The 18374-nt window shown below is 62.1% G+C and overlaps 1 protein-coding gene across 5 annotated transcripts in view; it reads left to right on the plus strand.

Moving 5' to 3' along the window:
* Nucleotides 1-18080, plus strand: part of RARA (retinoic acid receptor alpha) — a 43145-nt gene extending 25065 nt beyond the window's left edge. For 2 of the 5 annotated variants that reach the window (XM_054688651.1, XM_037495378.2), the window contains exons 3-9: nucleotides 10146-10294; nucleotides 11512-11653; nucleotides 13650-13810; nucleotides 14070-14246; nucleotides 15484-15688; nucleotides 16397-16555; nucleotides 17319-18080. In XM_054688651.1, coding sequence (XP_054544626.1) covers nucleotides 10146-10294; nucleotides 11512-11653; nucleotides 13650-13810; nucleotides 14070-14246; nucleotides 15484-15688; nucleotides 16397-16555; nucleotides 17319-17725 — 1400 coding nt within the window. In that variant the 3' untranslated portion in view covers nucleotides 17726-18080. Of the gene's footprint in view, nucleotides 1-3973; nucleotides 3999-4650; nucleotides 5168-10145; nucleotides 10295-11511; nucleotides 11654-13649; nucleotides 13811-14069; nucleotides 14247-15483; nucleotides 15689-16396; nucleotides 16556-17318 lie in introns of those variants that run through there. The other 3 variants (XM_054688654.1, XM_054688652.1, XM_054688653.1) reach the window with 3 other exon arrangements.
* Nucleotides 18081-18374: the final 294 nt, after the last annotated feature.

Consider the following 18374-nt stretch of genomic DNA (forward strand, 5'->3'; position numbering starts at 1 on the left):
ACTGCCCACTGCAGCCTCCCCGGTTTGCAGAGCTCAGCGGACACCCTTCCCCCACCACCAGACAGCACTGTAGGAAGAGTATAAAAGCCACAGTTATTCTGATTTTGTTGCCATTTGTGGGGTGGAGGCAGGGGAGTTGGAATCAATCTTTAGAGAGGCTAGGGATGGAAGCTCCAGAAGGGCGACTCCAGAGTTTTCCTTTCTGTCCACATCCGCATGTCTGAGGTGTGGGCCCAGAGACTGGGGAATTGTCCTAGCGTCTGGGGGAGATGCAGTAGGGGCTACCTTTCTAACTCTCTCTGCATCTTCTCCCATTTGCCGGCTGTGTGTCCTCCCTCCCTCCTCTCTGCCCTCTTGTTCCCCAACAATAGTAGGGATAGCCCAGGGGGAGAGGGAACTGCTAGCAATGCCGTCCTGGGGCCCAGAATGCAGAGTCAGACAAGAGACTGTTAGATGAGGTTTTGAATAAAAGTGGGGCCCCTTACCTTTTATCTCCCAACACTGATAATGCACAGGCCCCCTTGGGCAGCATCCCAGCCTGGGCCCTCGCCGGGGAGGGGACTCAGGAAAGGAAGCCCATTGTCCCTGTTGGGCTGGCCCGGACCTGAGACACTGTGCCCTATGCCAAGGGATGTGTGCCCGTGGGGATGTGCCAGCACAGGCCCTGACTACCCTTTGGGGCTTAGCGTCTGTGGAAAGAGGAAGTGTTTCCTTCTCTAGATCACTTTGGGTCAGTGCCCACATCGCCTGTGCCTCCAGCCCTGGTGGAGTAGGGGCACAGAGAGTGCAGCTGGGTCTCCCAGGGTAGGCTGGAGGTCCTCAGTTCGGGCTACATCAGGAAAGGCCTTCCCCCTCCCCATTTTGACTCCTAAGTTGCCAGCAACCTCAGGCAGCCCACAGGCCAAGTCCCCCCACCCTCCACGGGCAGCTGTCTCAGAGGACAGCTCTTCATGTGCGGCCTTGGGCAGGTCACTCAACTTTTCTCTGAGTCTATCTCCTCCTGCTTAAAGCAAGACTCCTAATCCGTCCCTGGCTTGGCAGTAGCTGAGGCCACGGTGACCTGCTTGCTGGTGAGGGCCTGGGTGCACTTTAAGTACCCAGGAGTGTGGGTGGGGCCAGGCATTGTCTTGGGGGGTGGCCACCCTGTGCTGGGACCTGATGTCTGCCTGGCTCTGGGCCTCATGGTTTCCTGTTTGTTATCCCCTCCAGATGGGATTGGGGACAGGAGGGAGCCCTGTCTGGCACAAGGGGGGCAGTTCAGCCCACACCTACTGAAGGCCTGCTAAGCATAGGAGCCTGGAGGAGCTGCAGGGGATGCTGCAGAGAGGGTGTAGGCCTGCAGGCAGCTGCCACCTGAGGCTCATTGCCCCCCAGTGGCTGGCCAGAGCCTTTCTTTTTCCCCTGGACACCGTGTTCTGCAGTGACCTGTCCCTGACCTTGCTCTTGGCCTGAATGGGCTTCTCCCCTTCTCCGCTCTGTCCATCCTACACATCCTTCAAGGAACATCTCGAATGCTGCTTCTTCCCCGATGTTTCCCCTCTGCCACGCTCTCCCTAGGGGTCCTTGTTTTTCCTCTCACAGCACTCTACTAGTTGGTGACCTCTCCCCACCTGTTCCTGCCCTGGGCGGCAACATTTGGGAACTCTTCTCTCATCAGCGGGTGCTTTGATGGCAGGGACATCTCAGATCCTTTAGTACCTTGAGCTGTGAACACAGAGTCTAGCACATAACTGGGGATCAGGAGCTATGTCACTTGGGAGGAAAGACACCAAGGACCATAGAAGCAGCCTCAGCTCTTCCCCACACTCTACCCCACTGCCAAGCTGGAGCACCTGCCTCAGAGCCCAGCAGCCCATCTGCCGCTCAGTCTTCACTCAGGTGACCCCACCCTTCAGAGTCCCACACCAGCCTGTCCACCAGCCCAGTTGACTTCTCCCCTTTGCATTCTGGGGAACTTGGCTGTTGCATAACCAGAGTGGCCTTGGCTACCTCTTTCCCACCCCCCTCCCCCATTGATTTTACCTTCACAACGTCTCATGAATCCACCATCCACCACTATGGCTAGGTTCCGAGGCTCAGCTAACATTGTGTGCTGCCTGGACTTCACAGTAGCTTACCCTCTTACAGTCTGTTCTTCATAGGACTGCTAGAAAGGTATTTTTTGTTTAAAGCGTTATTTGTTTATGCATACAAGAACTGGGGTACAGGGCCTCCCCGGTGGCACAGTGGTTGAGTGCTGGGTTGCGAAGCTGCCTGCAGCCTCTGCAACGCCTGTTCAATCCTGGCTGCCGGGCAAGGGGCCCACATGGCGCGCAGACCTCTCCTGCCGCCCGCTGCTCCCCTCAGCAGTGTACTTCGTCACTCTGCCTGTTCTGCTCCCCACTCTGGCTCTGGTGAATTCTCTCACCCTCCCCTGCTTCTGACTGTACCCAGTGCTTGTATAAATAAATAAATAAATCTTTAAAAAAAAAAAGAACTGGGGTACAGTCCAGAGGTGTGTGTGGGGGGAGTGAGAGGATTCACCAGCAACAGAGTGGGAAGCAGACCAGGCAGAGCTACTTAAATACACTGCTGAGGGCAGCAGTGGGTGAGACAGGAAAGGTCTGCTGCGCCATGTGGTAGCTCCCTGACCGGGGATTGAACTTGTGCTGCGGCGGCTGCGGACAGCTTCATAGGTTGCGTCTTAACCCCTTGCATCACCAGGGAGGCCCTAGAAAGGTATTTTAATACTGTAAATCAGGTTTTGTCTTTGCTTGGAACCTTTCTGTGTCATGACTTTGCATTTGGGATAAAATCCAAAAAATCTAATTGAGGCCAACAAGCCCACCAGGTCTGACCTCAGCCCGCCTCTGCATGCTGGTCTTGTGCTCCCTTTTCTCCTGAATTTGATGCCCCATCCACCCTAGTCCTGTGTCAGGCCCTTGAATAACACACAAGCTTCTATAGCCCCAGGACGTTTGCACAGGCTGCTTCTTTTACAGGGACTCCACTCCTTACTCTTGGCCTGACTTACACACTCTTTAAACCTTTGCTTTTGAGGTCTTCCCTGACCCTAAATTAGGTGCCTACATTAACTCTCCTTCAAAGCATACCATACTGTGTCATAACACCACTTATCTCAGTTTGCAATTAAATATCTATGTGTGATTATTTGCTTAATAATAATAATAATCCTCCATAAGGGTCTGCAAGGACAGGCTCGCCAAGGATGCTCAGAAAATACAGTTTTTTCTAGAATTGCCCTGACACGATTGCTTCACCCTTCAGGTATATATACATAGCCAGATCTTGAACAACTCATCCAGCCTTGCTGAGATCTCGGTGTATTTGTAAAATGAGAACGGTGCCCACGTACCCCAGGAATGGCTGTGATAACATATATAGAGAACTAGGAGCATGTCCATGCTCATCCCTTTCCAGCATGTGGGAGCTCCGCAGCGGGGAGGAGTAGGCTACCCACTCCTTCTGGGGCATCTCCCTCCCTCTCCGGACCTCGTCAACCCCAGTCTCCCAGCGAAACAGGCTTCCCGAGGACTTCCGGGAGGAAGTGGCCCGCTGGAAGGCAGCCGCCCCTCATCTCTCCAGGCTGCGCCCTGCGGTGGGGGCCCGTCCCGGCGGCGCGGCGGGGAGACACCCTGGGCGGGGCCGGGGCGCCGGAAGCGCGCGCGGGGAGGGGAGCCCTCTGCGCGCGCGGGGCTCCGGCGGCCGCGTCGGGTTCCGGCGGGCGGGCGGCGGCGGGAGTCACTCGTGATGTCACAGACAATGACACGAGCCGAGGGCTTCATTCCGACACTGCGCGGGGCCTGCACCATGTCACACCCGGGACACCCGGCGCGCCGCGCTCTGGGCGCCCGCCCCGGGCCACACGCGCGCGGCCCCCGCGGCCCCTCTCCGCGGCCCCGGGGGGGCCCGGCCGGCCGGGGGGCGGGCGGGCGAGCCCCGCGGGCGGGCTGGCGAGCGGGTGAAGTCACGGGCCGCGGTGGGTGGGTCACCCGGAGGTGAGGCGCCGCCGGGCGAGTTCAGCGAGAGTTCAGCCGCATGGCATTAGGCAAATGAGGCCGGGCTGGGTGGGGGGTGTGTGCGGGGAGGACCCCGGGACCACCCCGCCTCCCCTCCCCCCGCCCCCCGCCGGGGCGCGGCCCGGCCGGGCAGGGACCGACGCGGGGGGGCGGGAGCCGGAACTGGGGTGGGGGTGGCGCCCGCCCCTCTTCCGTCCTCGTCCGCGCGCGGCCCCCTCCTCACCTGGCGCGCGGCCCCAGCTGCGCGGGCGTCTCCTCGGGAGCCCCGTCCCCCCCCCCTCTCCCCGCCCCTGCCCCGGCCCCCCCGTGCGGCCGCCCCCCGCCTCCCGCCCGCCGCGCTCGGGTCCCGGGAGGCGCCCGCGCGGCCCGGCCGGCCGGGAAGGGGTTAAGCGGGGGCGGCGCCTGGCCGGGCCGGGGCGGGGGATCGGGGCGGGCCGGCCGGGGAGGGGGCGCCGCGCCGCGCGCCGCCCGAGCCCCAGCGAGCGGCCGGCCGCCCCGGGCCTGGCGGAGGCGGAGCCGCGCGGGGTCCCCACCCCCACCCGGAATCCTCGCCGGAGCCGCCGGGAGCCCCGCGGGAGGAGGAGGAAGTGCTCGCCGGCCGCCCCTGCCCCGCGCCGGGCGCCTCCGGCCGGCGGACCCGGGCGCCGCGGACCCCGCGCGGACACCATGAGACCCGGGACGGGAGCCCCCGCGAGGTGAAGCCGCCGCGCTCCCGGCCGCCGCCGCGCTCCCGGGGGCCGCCGAGGGACCCCCCGGCGCGCGCAACTTCCCCGCTTCCCGCCCGGGACTGCGGGGCGGCCCCGACTCGGACGCGGGACCTCGGGGCAGCGGGCGGCCCCCGGCCGGGTCGCCGGTCGGGGCGGGGGTCGTGCCCCGCGCCCCCACCCGCAGCCGCGCTCCCCGATGGCGCCGCCGGCCGAGTGAGGGACGCGCCGCCGGACTTCCCCGCCCGGACCGCCCGTCTTCGCGGGGAAGATGTACGAGAGCGTGGAAGTGGGGGGGCTCACCCCCACCCCCAACCCCTTCCTGGTGGTGGATTTCTATAACCAGAACCGAGCCTGTTTGCTCCCGGAGAAGGGGCTCCCCGCCCCGGGCCCCTACTCCACCCCGCTCCGGACTCCGCTTTGGAATGGCTCGAACCACTGTAGGTACCAGCCCCCCCATTGTGGGAGCCGGGGTGGGAGTGGGCGGGGGGGCTGCCCGTCCCCCAGGGCCTGGGGGTGTGGCGGAGGTGTTGTGTCCACCCTTTCCTTTCCTGTCCCCTGCTGGACAATTGAGCCCCCTCTGAGTAACCCTGGGCGTTATTTCTATTATGTTAGGACCGAGGGACGGGGTGGGGGGCGTCCTGCCTTCAGGAAACATGTGTTCATCGCTTCTTCCAGGGGAAATGAAGCCCCGGCCCCCAGTGTATGTCCCCCTGCGTGGAGGCCAGTGGCTGCACCGCGAGTGGACCTTTCTCCCATCCTCCAGGGCGGGTTAAAGGTCCTGTCTGTGGGCTTGTCTGCTCCCAGGAGGAGGGGCCTCCTTGGCAGACCCCACCCCTACCAAAGCCTGGGGGAGCGTCCCCTCCGGTGTGACAGCTGTCGGCCCCTGCCTGCACCTCCCTTAGAGTGCGCGTCAGGGGAGCCCTGGGGGTCTCGTGTTGGCAGTGGAGCCAGGCTGCAAGGGGCAGCTTCCTCAGACACGGCCTGCTGTCCTCACTGCCCCTCACGTCTCGGGGAGGGGCACCTGTCCGCCGAGGGGTGTCTGGCCCTAGACACTTTGCTTGTATGTTTGAAGCTTCTGTCCCAGGCATGAAGGGGAGACCCTGCGCTGCCCTGCTGGGAAGACTCTCCCTCCTCCTAATCTGGTTTGTTTTCTGGGGGTTGAATTTGTTTTATGTCGGTCTCAGGCTACTCTGGAAAAGAACCTGTCCTGTCCAACCCAGCTGTGTCCTTTTGTTACCCTGTTTTCACTTGGGGATAAGGGCAGACACTGCCCTTCCTAAGAGGGGCGCTGATGAGAACCCCACGGTCCTGCCAGCCTGCTCACCTCTTCTTGCTGCGGCCTGTCTGGGGTCAGATTCCTCCTGGCTGGAGGGTCTCTGCAGACCGCATTGTGAGCGCCTGGGGTGCACACCTGGGCGTGTTCATGCTCAGCGGTGGGTGTACCTGGGTGGGAGCGAGCTGGCCCTCCGGGGTTATTGTTCTGGGACTCGGGTTTCTTGCTCTGCACCGCTCTGGGCTCATCTCTCCCCTGGAGCCTCTCCCACCCTCCCAGACTGGCTGCTCCCTCCTGCCAGCTGAGGGGGAGGGCTGGGGTGGGTCTCTGGGGGCCGGCAGATTGGAGGTGGTTGAGAGGCCCTGTCCCCGCCATGCTCCTGCGAGAGACTGAGGTAGAGAGACACCTACCTCTGCCCTTCTCGGAGCCACCATCGCCCCAGCCTTCTCTATTGTCCTGCCCCCTGACCTTTGCCTCTGGGGCAGAGCTGGAGGGAGGCCGCCCGGGAGGGAGGGGGCTTGACCTTGGTTGACTGGGGCTAAAAGGGAAAGGTGAGAGGTGTGAGGTTCAGACCCTCCTCCCCGTTCTCCCCGACAAGAGGCAGGTGTCCCACCCCCATAATGCTAATTGGGGCAGGGCCTCCAGGGGTCACCCCTCCCACCACCTTGGCTGTCTTTGGGGATTGGGGAGAAGCTGGCTTTGGAGACCTTGAGCCTCAGCCCCTTGTTTCTTCATTACCCCCTGGACAGCTCAGCTCTTCTGGGTCTGAGCTGACCATGGAGGAGGCAGGTACTGGGGAAGTGGAGGTCTGTCCCCCACTGGGGCTCGTGTTGGGTTCACCCTGTGTATGTCAGTGGGGTGCCAGTGGGCCGCGAGGGCTGGCTGGAGGGTTGTTCTCAGCCCCGGAAGGACCTAGAGGCGTGACCTGTGCCTAGGCCAGGTCTGGAGTCCACTGGGTGACCACCACTGCCTCGAAGGAACCCTTGCTGTGTGTGGAGATGCCCTCCAGCCCTTCCCCCAGTTCCACACTCTGTTGCCACTTCCACCGAAGGTGGGGAGGCTGCAGGCTAACTGGGAGGAGACCTCCTGGGTCCTGCAGCGCCCCGGGGACCTAGCTTCCCTCCCCAGGATCCACGTGGTGTGGGTGCACTGCAGGACAAGGGGTGCACAGGATGTGGCTCCCCAGCTGTCCCCCACCAATCTCTGCCGCTCACGCCTCCGCCCGCTCCCAGACGTCCAAGAATGTGAAGCACGTGGATGCCCGTAGTGGGGGGAGGGGGAGCGATGCTTATCGGCGCGGGGCACCGGGCTGGGGGCCTGCTTCCGCTGCGCGCACCCGAGCACCCCACCCTCTGGGGAGAGAGGGCAATGCCGCGGGACCTGCTCCCCTTCCCCGCCAGGGGCTTCGAGGGGAGCTGCGGAGGAGGAGCGGGCGCCAGCTGGATTGGGAGGGGAGCCTGGCCGGGGGCCCGACTGATTTCCTGCTGATCTCCTCCAGGAAACCGGCCCCTGGTGCAGCCCGCGAGCCGCTCGGGGCGTGGGGTAGCCGAGTGCTCGCGCCTCCTGCCCGGCCTGCGGGCGCGGGGGAGGGCGGCCGGCGGCAGCCCTCCGCGGGGCCCTGGAACTTTGAGCCGAGAGGTGTGGCGCTTCTGCAGCCCGGTCCTGCGGGAGGAGGCGGCAGTTCTGGGTTGGGGCCTCTGGGGAGGGAGGGGCCCGGCCTCCGCAGCCCGGTCCTTTGGCCGCGTGGGCAGGAGTGAAAGTGGTTCTAACCCTTGCCCAGGCTGTGAGGGTCCCAGCAGCGCCCTCCCAGGCCTTTGGCTGGCGGCCTGGGGAGGTGGGAACTGGACTGCGCTCGGGTTCGAAGGGCGCGTGGGAAACCTCAGCGTTACCTGGGCGGCAGGTGGGACACTGCTGGGCTGGGGGTGTGTTCTGACCTCAGAGACAGCGCTGCTGCGAGGTGCGCCCTCACCCCGCCCCAACTAGCCCTTGTCTTGGGTTAGCCCCCCTCATCCTGCCAAACACCATTCTAAAAAGCACATTCTTTTCAGTGCCATCAGCCCCCTCTGGACTTCACCTGAGCTCCAGATTTCTGTGGGCCTTTGCTGGGCTAGTCCCTCCCAGGCCTTAGAGCTGTGTGTTCCTCATCCCGCCGTCCTCTGTCGCATGCCCGACCTCCCTTCTGCACCCCAGTCTGCATCCCCAAGCTCCTCTGTTCTTTCTCTCCTTCAGTCTGGTCTAATTCAAGGTGGGGCCTTGGGGGGAGCAGGGCTGGGCCAAGGGCTGATGTTGAGGGTAGGGTTGGGAAGGGGGTCTGTGCCTTAACCCTCTGCTTATTGGAACTTAGACTGCAATTCTAGGCCATGGTCCCCCCCTTGTCCTTGACTCCCTCCCCCCAGTCCGGATTGTCTATTGTTACTCCTTTTACGTCTTGGAAAAAGTTAGCACAACAAAGGGTTCCTTTGTCATTCACCCCTCTGCCTCCTGGCCTCACCCAGGCCCCCCAAACCCTCCCCGCCCCAAGCAGCTGTTCCCAGGCCTCTCTCCTGCCTGTGTGATTTGCTTGTCTGGCCCTGGGGAGAGTGAGGTGGGGGACCCAGAGCAGGGCAGCCCAGTGGTGGGGAGAGGCCAGTGAAAAGTCTGGGCCGGTGGGGGTGTGGACAGCCACTGCTCTGTTGCTGCAGGCTGGTCTCTGAGCAGGGACGTGGGCCACAGCAGTGCTGGGCAGCCGGGCTGGCCAGGGAAGTGGTGCCCAGGCCCTCCTAAGAGCCAGGAAGGCCCTGCCAAGGCTTTTGGCCTGGCTTCCTGTAACTCACTGCCTGACATCGGTAGGTAAGGGGGACGGTAGTAAGGGGGAGGGGGGATTGTGCAGCCGGCCTCCAGTATCCAGGTGCTTCTTTGGTTGGTGCCTGGACTTTGAGGTCACGTGACTCACGTCAATAAGGTGCTTGGGCTAGGAGATCTGGGTCCCAGTGACTGCCAGAACCTGGCGTGCTGGGGTTTGAGGGTGAGATGTAGGATCTGGGGTGTGGGAGGGGGCTGATCCATCTACTCAGGGAGGCATCCTGGACAGGTGCACTTGGTCAAAGCCCCGGGATGATGCCTGGTGGCCCCTGGGAAATCTAGGGTGGCCGGGGTCACAATTATCCTCCAGCACAGTTCAGCCTCAGCTGCCCAGGCTTTGGGCACAGACAGCCCCCACCCAGCGCAGCCCCCTTCTGCCTGGGGTGGTGGGCATTGGGCCAGGCACTGGGGAGGATAGTGGGGGCTGCCCCTGCTGGCTGGGTCACCCTGCCTGGCTGCCCTCTTGGAGATGAATACCAGGAGGGGAGGAGGGTAGTAACCCGGACATAGTATTGAGGCCAGACAGACAGACAGAGCATTGATGGAAACAGACCCCCTTTGTCATGTTGCTTCCCCCCAGACAGGGGCACCCAAGCAATTGGTTTCCGGGGCCCATGGGGACTCCTCTTCCTGTCTTCCGGGGGTCTCCTGCTTATTTCAGGGAGTCCCCACCCGCTCTGTCCCAACATATGCTATTTTTTTATGCACCCTGCCTTGGGTCCCTGGCCTGGGGATTGTTTTGGTGGAGGAGGGGCAGTGGCTGTTGGCAGAGGGGGGTGGAGGGGAGCTGAGAAGCGGAAGGGGGTGGGGGTGGGGGAGTGGCCGGCTTTGAATATCCTGTTGACCCCAGTTTCCTCTGCCCCCAGCTTGTGTCCTCCTTTCCTCCCTCCTCAACAGGCCTTAACTCCTTCGTAACTTGGGGAGATAGGATAGTGCCAGGCTACCCCCCCCCCCCCCCCCCCCCCCCGGGCCTGGGCTTTAAAGCAGTGTGGCAGCCTCTCGCCCTGGCCCTCAGTTACAGCCGGGGCCACAGAAGAATCTGATAGTTTATAATCTGGTCTTTCTGATTTCGGAGCTGGGTCCTGAGGAAGCAGACCAGAGTGATGGGGTGCTAGAGGCTTTGCCTGCACCCTTACTCTCCTAGTCTGGCTGGCAAGTCCCAGCTTCCCTGAGACTGTGTCCCTGCCCCAGAGTCTGAATCCTGCGGCAGCGGTGGGGCTGGAGGGGCTTGTGGGAGAGACCTTGAGACAGGTGGGCAACAGGGTGACCAGGTCTCTAACCACCGCTCCCCTCTTTTCTCTCTAGCCATCGAGACCCAGAGCAGCAGTTCAGAGGAGATCGTGCCCAGCCCCCCCTCGCCGCCCCCCCTCCCCCGAATCTACAAGCCTTGCTTTGTCTGTCAGGACAAATCCTCAGGCTACCACTATGGGGTCAGCGCCTGTGAGGGCTGCAAGGTGAGTTGAGGGGAGTCACTGGGAAGGACAGTCCTGATTAGATAAATGGGATGTCGCCCGCTGTGTCCTGTGAGTATATCCTGGAGGGGAGCTTGTTCCTGAAACTGCTGCTCTTGCTTCTCTGCAGAGGGTAGCAGCAGCTTGGGAGAAGAGGAAGCCTGTAATAGACCCCCCCAATAGATGAGCAGGGGTCCCCCAAGCCAGAGGTCCCCTCCTGCCTGAGCTCCTTTCCATCTCCATCCTCCAGCTGGCAGGGCGGACGCCAGCTCTGCCACCGCTGCCCAGGTTGCCATGGTGAGCTGGCTGCCGACTGGCTCTTGGCTGGGGACTCAGGAGGCCTGCCCCCAGTGGCCTGCCTGAACCTCGCCATGGCAGCCTGGCAGGAGGCACTTAGGAGCCGGCGCCCTGCCTCGGCCTCTCCTTCAGGTGCTGGGCTGTGGGCTCCCTGGGGCTTGGCTGCATTCCCCGGGCCCATGTTGAACTCCGGGGTGCAGTGTGGCTGCCTCCTTCCCAGCAGCTCTGGACCCTACTTCTCCTCCCCTTCTCCCCAGGGCCTGAGCCTCTGTTCCCTAGAGGAGGGGGCTCAGAAGTTGCACGGCTTGGGGCTCTGGGCCGCCCCTTAGCTAGGAGTCACTGTCCCCAGTGTGGGGCCAAGATCAAGGGCCAAGTACTAGGGCTCAGAGTGTGTATGTCTCCCTGTCCTGCCTGGATGTCCTGTTTGTTCCCAGTCTGTCTGTCTGGCTGGGTGGCCTGTGTGTGCAGCCCCCGCCCAGCCTGCTCTGTCTGTGATCAGTGCGCACCCCCATGCCCGCTGACGAGCGTGTGTTGCTCTTGACAGGAGCGTGTGTGCGGTCTCTCCTGTCTCTGGCCTGCTTGCGTGCGGCCTGGGTCGCCTCCAGCTCCCCTTCTCTTCCTGTGCCTTGAGCCAGCCAGGGGTTCCAGAGAGCTGCCTCTCTCCTGGCTGGCCCCCTCCTCCTTTCTCTGACTCATAGCAGCCCCAGGTCCTTGTCCCCAGGATCAGGGGAGGGAGTTGGGTCTGGGCTGGGGGAGGGGCGGATCCCTGTCCTACTAGCTGTGTGAAAAGTCCTGGAATTCCTCGTAGGGACCTGTTCACTCGCCTTACCTGCCCTGCTCAGGTAGCCAATGGTCACAGGCTTGGGGACAGCTGTTCCCCTGACAGAGTGTGGCTGACCTGACTCCCTCCCCTCCACACCCAGGGCTTCTTCCGCCGCAGTATCCAGAAGAACATGGTGTACACATGTCACCGAGACAAGAACTGTATCATCAACAAGGTGACCCGGAACCGCTGCCAGTACTGCCGGCTGCAGAAGTGCTTCGAAGTGGGCATGTCCAAGGAGTGTGAGTGCAGGAGCAGGCAGGGAGAGCTACACCCTGCCCCTGTGGATGGGGGGGGCAGGGAGAGGGGCGCAGGGCTTGTGGATCCCTGGCTGCACAGGACCTTGCATGCCCTGGTGTGGTGTGCAGGCCTGAGGTTAAGGAGGGTGTGTGTATGGCTGCTGGACTGGTCTGTGAGTCCTGCGCTGTGTCCATGTGTAGCTGGCATGCCTGCGTGGTCCTGGCCAGCCGTGATGCACGTGCACAAGCGGAACGTGTGTATCTGCGCCCGACCTGCTTGCCTCCGGGCCTTGCTCGACTTTGGGGTGGGGCTCACAGGCATACCTGAATCCCTCTGATGATGCATTTTTGAGGGGCCCACAGTGAGGGGTGCCTGTGGTGTGTGTGTATGTGGGGGGTGCCTGGCATAGATCTAAAAGCCATTGTCTGTTGGAGCCTGGGACCTGGAGTTGGAAGCGAGAACTGGGACTTCTCAGATCCCAGAGGGCTGGGGGTTTCCAGTTTGGGCTCAGCTGAGGCCTGATGGAAGAGGGAGGAGGACTGGACAGGGAGATCCTCTTGTGTTGAATCATGGGTGTTGCCGTGGTGACCGGTGATTGATGATGTCAGAGATAAATGACGCTGACAGACGCCTCCTTGTCTGCGTGGCCGTTGCCATGGAGCCTGAGCCTTGGGGGATGGGGTGGAGGAGGGGGCTGCAGGACCCCCTAGCTCTTCGTGGGGGAGGTCAGTAGAACAGGGAAGTGGGGAGGGAACATGGGGTGACTTGAGGAGCCCCAGATGGGGGTGGTGGAGGGGTCTCATACACCCCGCCACAGGAGGTGGGGGCTGGCTTGTCCAGAGGAGCCCAGGAGGCGGCAGCCCTGGGCTGCCGAGTGGGTGACGGGTGACGACTTGGGACCCTTCCCTCGGCTGGCTCTGCCTCCTCCCTCTACTCTGCCACCTTGGACTCCCAGAGCTTTTCAGTACAGAAGACCAGGGTGGGGACCCCTCTCCCTCCCACCGCCAGCTCCCCCTTTTCCCTCCCTCCTTCTCCTCTCCTGCGGCTGCTCTGTGCCCCGGAGCTGAGCAGCTGCCATTTCAATAGAATTAAAGCTTCCGAATGATAAACGTCTTGTCACAGCTGCAATTTTCTCTTCCCAAATTATCCCCCCACTCTCCCTCTCCCTCTCCCTTCTCTCCCTTGCACTTTATTGAATTTGCAGAATCGACATGAGTGATCTCCAAATTATGCCAGCTCACCCCCCCACCCGCTACCCCCTCCCCCCTCCCCGGCCCCTCCCCCCACCCTCGCTTCCTCTCGCGTCAGCAGCCACCACCACTGCCCTGTGAGTGATTGTGTGTCTGGGATAATCGGCTGGTAACGACCCCATCGCTTCTTTAAAGCCGAGTGGTGTGTGCGGCTCAGCGCCCCCGGTGATTTGTCAGCTCCTCGCCTAATGGGCCGAGAGATTCTCCTGCCTGGCCCCCCACTCTCTGGCTGGGGAGCTGCTCAAAACCAGTTCCGGGAACCCCCAGGGAGACAGCTGCCAGGAGGGCCAGCGAGTGGAGGCCTGGAGGCCGTGCCTGTCCTTCCTGGAAACTGAGGGGATGTGGGGGTGCAGAACTTGGAGTTGGGGACACCACACATATGGAGTGTGGGCTGCAGTAGCTGTGTGGGGCCCAGCACCTGGCCCAGGTGTGTGTGGGGGTGTCCTGAGGTCCTGGGGCAAGACTTGGCATATGGGTCAGGTGGGCCTGGAGGGGTGGGCTGTGCGGTGGCCGCCTGCCTCTGCACGCTTGTGAGCCAGTGTGCTCAGTGCACCTTTGTGTGTGCACATGCGCATTGTACCTGTGTGCGTGCATTTGTTTGTGCCACCACGTGTGTGCTGCCTGTGAGTGCCCGAGGGTGACCTCTGCAGCCAGTGGCTCTGGAGCGGCCGGACTGCGGCTGGTCAGGGCCTGGGGCTGGGCCTGGCCACACCTACCCTCTGACTGAGGCCTCCCTCTGCCTCCACAGCTGTGAGGAACGACCGGAACAAGAAGAAGAAGGAAGCCCCCAAGCCTGAGTGCTCAGAGAGCTACACCCTGACGCCAGAGGTGGGGGAGCTCATCGAGAAAGTGCGCAAGGCGCATCAGGAGACCTTCCCCGCCCTCTGCCAGCTGGGCAAATACACTACGGTATGGCTGCCCCCAGCCTGGGGTGCCGGGGTCACGGTGCTGCAGGCTACAGGCCAGGGCCGGGCTCCTGGGGCACCCCTCCTTCTGCCAGGCTTTCCTCTCCTCACCCTCTTGGGCCTCCACGTCCTTCCCTCCTGTCCCCTCCTCCTCCCCCTGCTTCCTCTCAGGAGCTCTCTGGACGCGAAGGCTGGGCAGAGGGAGGTGGGAGAGGCTGAGCAGGCCCTCACTGCCCCTGTCCTCACTGCCCCTGTCCTCCCAGAACAACAGCTCAGAACAACGTGTCTCTCTGGACATTGACCTCTGGGACAAGTTCAGTGAACTCTCCACCAAGTGCATCATTAAGACCGTGGAGTTCGCCAAGCAACTGCCCGGCTTCACCACCCTCACCATTGCCGACCAGATCACCCTCCTCAAGGCTGCCTGCCTGGACATCCTGGTGAGGGTCTCCCTGCTCCCCCCGCCTCCCTCTCCCCTCCCCGTGTCCTTGGAGGATGTCCTGCCTCTTAAAGACCCTTGTGGAACCGACCTGTCCAAGCGCTCACCCACCCACACAGCCACCTTCCTCCCCTCGTGTCCAGTGGTGCACTCGTCCGCTCAGTATCCAGATGTTCACTGCTTCACCCATTCACTGGCACACACAGCCTCCCACCGCCACCCCACCTTTCCCTCTAGACTGTCTGTAATAGCCACCTGGGACCTATGTGGCCAGGCTTGGAGCCGGATGTTGGGGAAGAGGTGGACGTGCCGCCCCGTTTCTTGAAGACCTGTCGGTGGTGGCAAGAGATGTGTAAACAGAGGTTGCAGAACTGGGAGAAGTGCTAGCTTATCACAGCACTGTCCCTGTCCCCTCCCTGCACGAGAGGCCACATGCTGGGCCCCCGGGACCTCCAGGCGGAGGCAGCATAGTAGGAGCCTGGTCGGGGCGGGGGTCCCTGACTAGGAACAGGGTTGGAAGACCTGCTGGTGTGAGTTCAGGTGGTCAGGGGGCTGCAGGGCATGTGGTGGGGGCAGAGGGTGGACCAGCTGGGGGCAGGATGGAGGACGGTGGGGACTGCCAAGGCCAGGGCTGGAAGGAGGCCTCTGCTGCCCTGGTCCCTGACCACTTGGCCCACCTGTTCCCTCTGGATGGGGATATCTCCAGGGTCAGGAGCCTGTGATGGGCTGAGGCTCCCACTTCCTGGTAGGGGTGGTGGGGGAGGTGCAGCTTTCCATCTCCAAGCCCCAGATGCAAGAGACAGGCTGGGTTTGACACGGTTGAAGCCCGTACATGTTGATGGCGCTGCTGTCAGGCCCCCAGCAGCGCTGTAGATGGGAATCTGCTGTGGTCTTCGCCTCCGGAAATTCTAGTTTCTCTCTAATCCTCTGTGAGGAGGCAAGATGACTTAGAACTGCGCCGTCCTGTACAATAGTCACTCGCCATGCGTGGCTATTTAAAATTAAATTAATTAGAACACAATTCGGTTCCTTGGTGGCACGGACCATGCTTCAGATGCCTGGCAGCCGCACTGTGGCCAGTGGCTGGGGCATCAGAGGGCACAGAGGAGGCCGCTTCATCAGGCTGCCACTGGACGGCACTGGCCTGGCTGCCTGCCAGCTGGTCCCCTGGGGCTGCTGGTGCTGGAAGTGCTGGGGGATGGGCTGAGTCCCTGAACTTGCGTGTCCTCTGCACCCAGATCCTGCGGATCTGCACGAGGTACACACCTGAGCAGGACACGATGACCTTCTCGGATGGGTTGACCCTGAACCGGACCCAGATGCACAACGCCGGCTTTGGCCCCCTCACGGACCTGGTCTTCGCCTTCGCCAACCAGCTGCTGCCTCTGGAGATGGATGATGCTGAGACTGGCCTGCTCAGTGCCATCTGCCTCATCTGTGGAGGTGGGCGGGGGCCAGGCCCAGGGTGGGGGGTGGACCCAGGAGTCCTCCAGGGAGAAGCTCAGCTCTGGAGACCTTGGCCCCATCAGGCCCGTCCTCAGCAGGGCGGGGTCTGGCTTGGGGCCTCGCAGCAAGGGATGGAGGTGGAGACCTAAACTCTGGTTCCCCGTTCCTGGACAGGGCCTGAGAGAGGGAGGGTTTGAGGGTCAGACCACCCAGGTTCAGATCCTGACCAGTTTGTGACCTTGAGCAGGTTGGCAAACTTTGCAGAGCCTCTGTTTCTGTAAAATGGGCAGTAATTATCTCCACCTTGTAAAGTTGATGGGAGGATTAAGGTGGTATAATAAGTAAGGCGTGGTGTACCCAGAGTGAGCCCAGTGAGTGTTGGCCGCTGCTGTTACCGTGTTGTGAGTTCTGCTGCTTTCCATGATGGTGGGTGCGAGTGGGAGATCTGCCTGGGATTTCTCCCAGTGCTTGAGGGTCACACTGTTCAGAGGTCAGGGCGAGCTCTGGGGAACCAGCCCCCTACTCCTCTTGACTCACATTTAAGAGCCTATCTGGCCGCACTCCTATTCCCCCCCACCCATTGTCCTGGGGGAGCGTGAACCCAGGGAGAGGCTTAGCTGGTTCCCTGGGCAGGTGTGCCCCCTGCTGGCCACGGCTGGGAGCGCAGCCGTGCTGGGCCTGGGCTCAGGGATGGCATCACTTCAGACCGGCAGGACCTGGAGCAGCCAGACAGGGTGGACATGCTGCAGGAGCCGCTGCTCGAGGCACTGAAGGTCTACGTGCGGAAACGGAGGCCCAGCCGCCCCCACATGTTCCCCAAGATGCTGATGAAGATCACCGACTTACGAAGCATCAGCGCTAAGGGTGAGGCTGCCACACCTTGGAGGGATGCTCCTCCCTGCCTGGGGCAGTCCCCCCAATCCGAGCCAACACCCCATGTCTCTGTAGTCAGGCTAATGCCCGACTCATCTGGACCCAACCTATCCCCATCTGTTTCTAGGCCATGGTCTCCCAAAGACCCTGCCATGCCCAACTTGTGTTGGCATGGCAGCAGCATTTTCCATGGTGGTTAAGGGTGCACTTCTGGAACCAGACCACGTGGGGGTGTGTCCTCAAGCTGGTCACTTCACAGCCCCAAGCCTCCAGTTTCCTATCTAAGGATGGCGTTTACCGAGCTGTTTTGAGATGTTAGTAGGAGAGTCCGTAGCACACGGCCTGCGGGCTGACTGCAGTGCCAGGAAGGCACAGAGCAGGTTCTCTGCTCTCGTTCTCGTTCTCTGCTACTCTCTTGGCATCCAGGTGTGCCCACCTATGCCTACCCACACTCTACTCCAGGTGCCCGCCATCAGGCACATGCGTAGGACCGCAGGGGTCTATCATTAACACTAATGGCAGGAGGGTGGAAAATCTGGATCATTTTCACTTAGCCCACGCTGACCCCAGACCTCGAGTGCAGAACTCCCCCTGCCCCTCCAACCGGGGGCTTGCGAGATGGCCTGGGTCAAAGAAGCAAGCCCTGAGTTCTTGTCAGGGAGGATGCTGAAGCTGTCGGAGCCACCCTCCCACCCCCTCACCCTCCTGGAGCCACGCTCTCGGTCCGCTGACCTCTGCCCCTCCACTCCCACAGGGGCCGAGCGGGTGATCACGCTGAAGATGGAGATCCCGGGCTCCATGCCACCTCTCATCCAGGAAATGCTGGAGAACTCGGAGGGCCTGGACACTCTGAGCGGACAGCCGGGGGTGGGGGGCGGGACGGGGGCGGGCTGGCTCCCCCGCCCGGCAGCTGTAGCCCCAGCCTCAGCCCCAGCTCGAACAGAAGCAGCCCGGCCACCCACTCTCCGTGACCACTGCGCCCGTGGACCTGGCCCTCGCCCCACGCCCTGGCTTCTCTCTGCCTTTATACCAACCATGCGGCCCCTGCCAGCCCCGCCCCGCACTGTCCTCCCTTTCCTGGGGGACGGGAGGGAGGAGGCAGCGACTCTTCAGACAGAGGCTGCGCCAGGATGGACTGCCCGCTCCCGAAGCCCGGGCTGACGTCAGGAACAAGGCCCTGAACTGGGGGAGGACCCCTGGTCCTGGGCCTCGTGATGGGGGCCTGGGGACCTCCTGTTCATCAAGACGCCCCTCTGCCCACCTCGCCACATCTTCATCACCAGCAAATGCCAGGACCTGGCTCCCCCCATCCTCAGAACTCGCAAGCCATTGCCCCCCGGTTGGGGAACCCCCCCCTGCCTCGGTTGGTGACAGAGGGGGTGGGCTGGGGTGGGGGGGCTCCCCCTGTACATACCCTGCCATACCAACCCCCAGGTATTAATTCTCGCTGGTTTTGTTTTTAATTTTTTTTTTTGGTTTTGATTTTTTTTTAATAAGAATTTTCATTTTAAGCACATTTATACTGAAGGAATCTGTGCTGTGTATTGGGGGGAGCTGGATCCAGGGCTGGAGGGGGGTGGGTCAGAAGGAGCTCCCACTTTCTCCATACCCCATGCCCTCTAGCCCTCCTCCCCGGCCTTTTTCTCCTCAGTTTTCTCTTTAAAACTGTGAAGTACTAACTTTCTGAGGCTTGGCTTCCCCTCCTTCATGCCGAGGAAGCATAAGCCCCCTTCTCCCTTCGCCTAACCACTGGGTGTGGACAGTTTGGGGAGCCTTTAGAAGGAGTGAGCCCCCCATGAGCGACAGGGCA

The sequence above is a fragment of the Talpa occidentalis genome, unplaced genomic scaffold (assembly GCF_014898055.3).
Source record: "Talpa occidentalis isolate TD23 unplaced genomic scaffold, MPIMG_talOcc4v2.1 talOcc4.7, whole genome shotgun sequence".
NCBI classification, from domain to species: domain Eukaryota; kingdom Metazoa; phylum Chordata; class Mammalia; order Eulipotyphla; family Talpidae; genus Talpa; species Talpa occidentalis.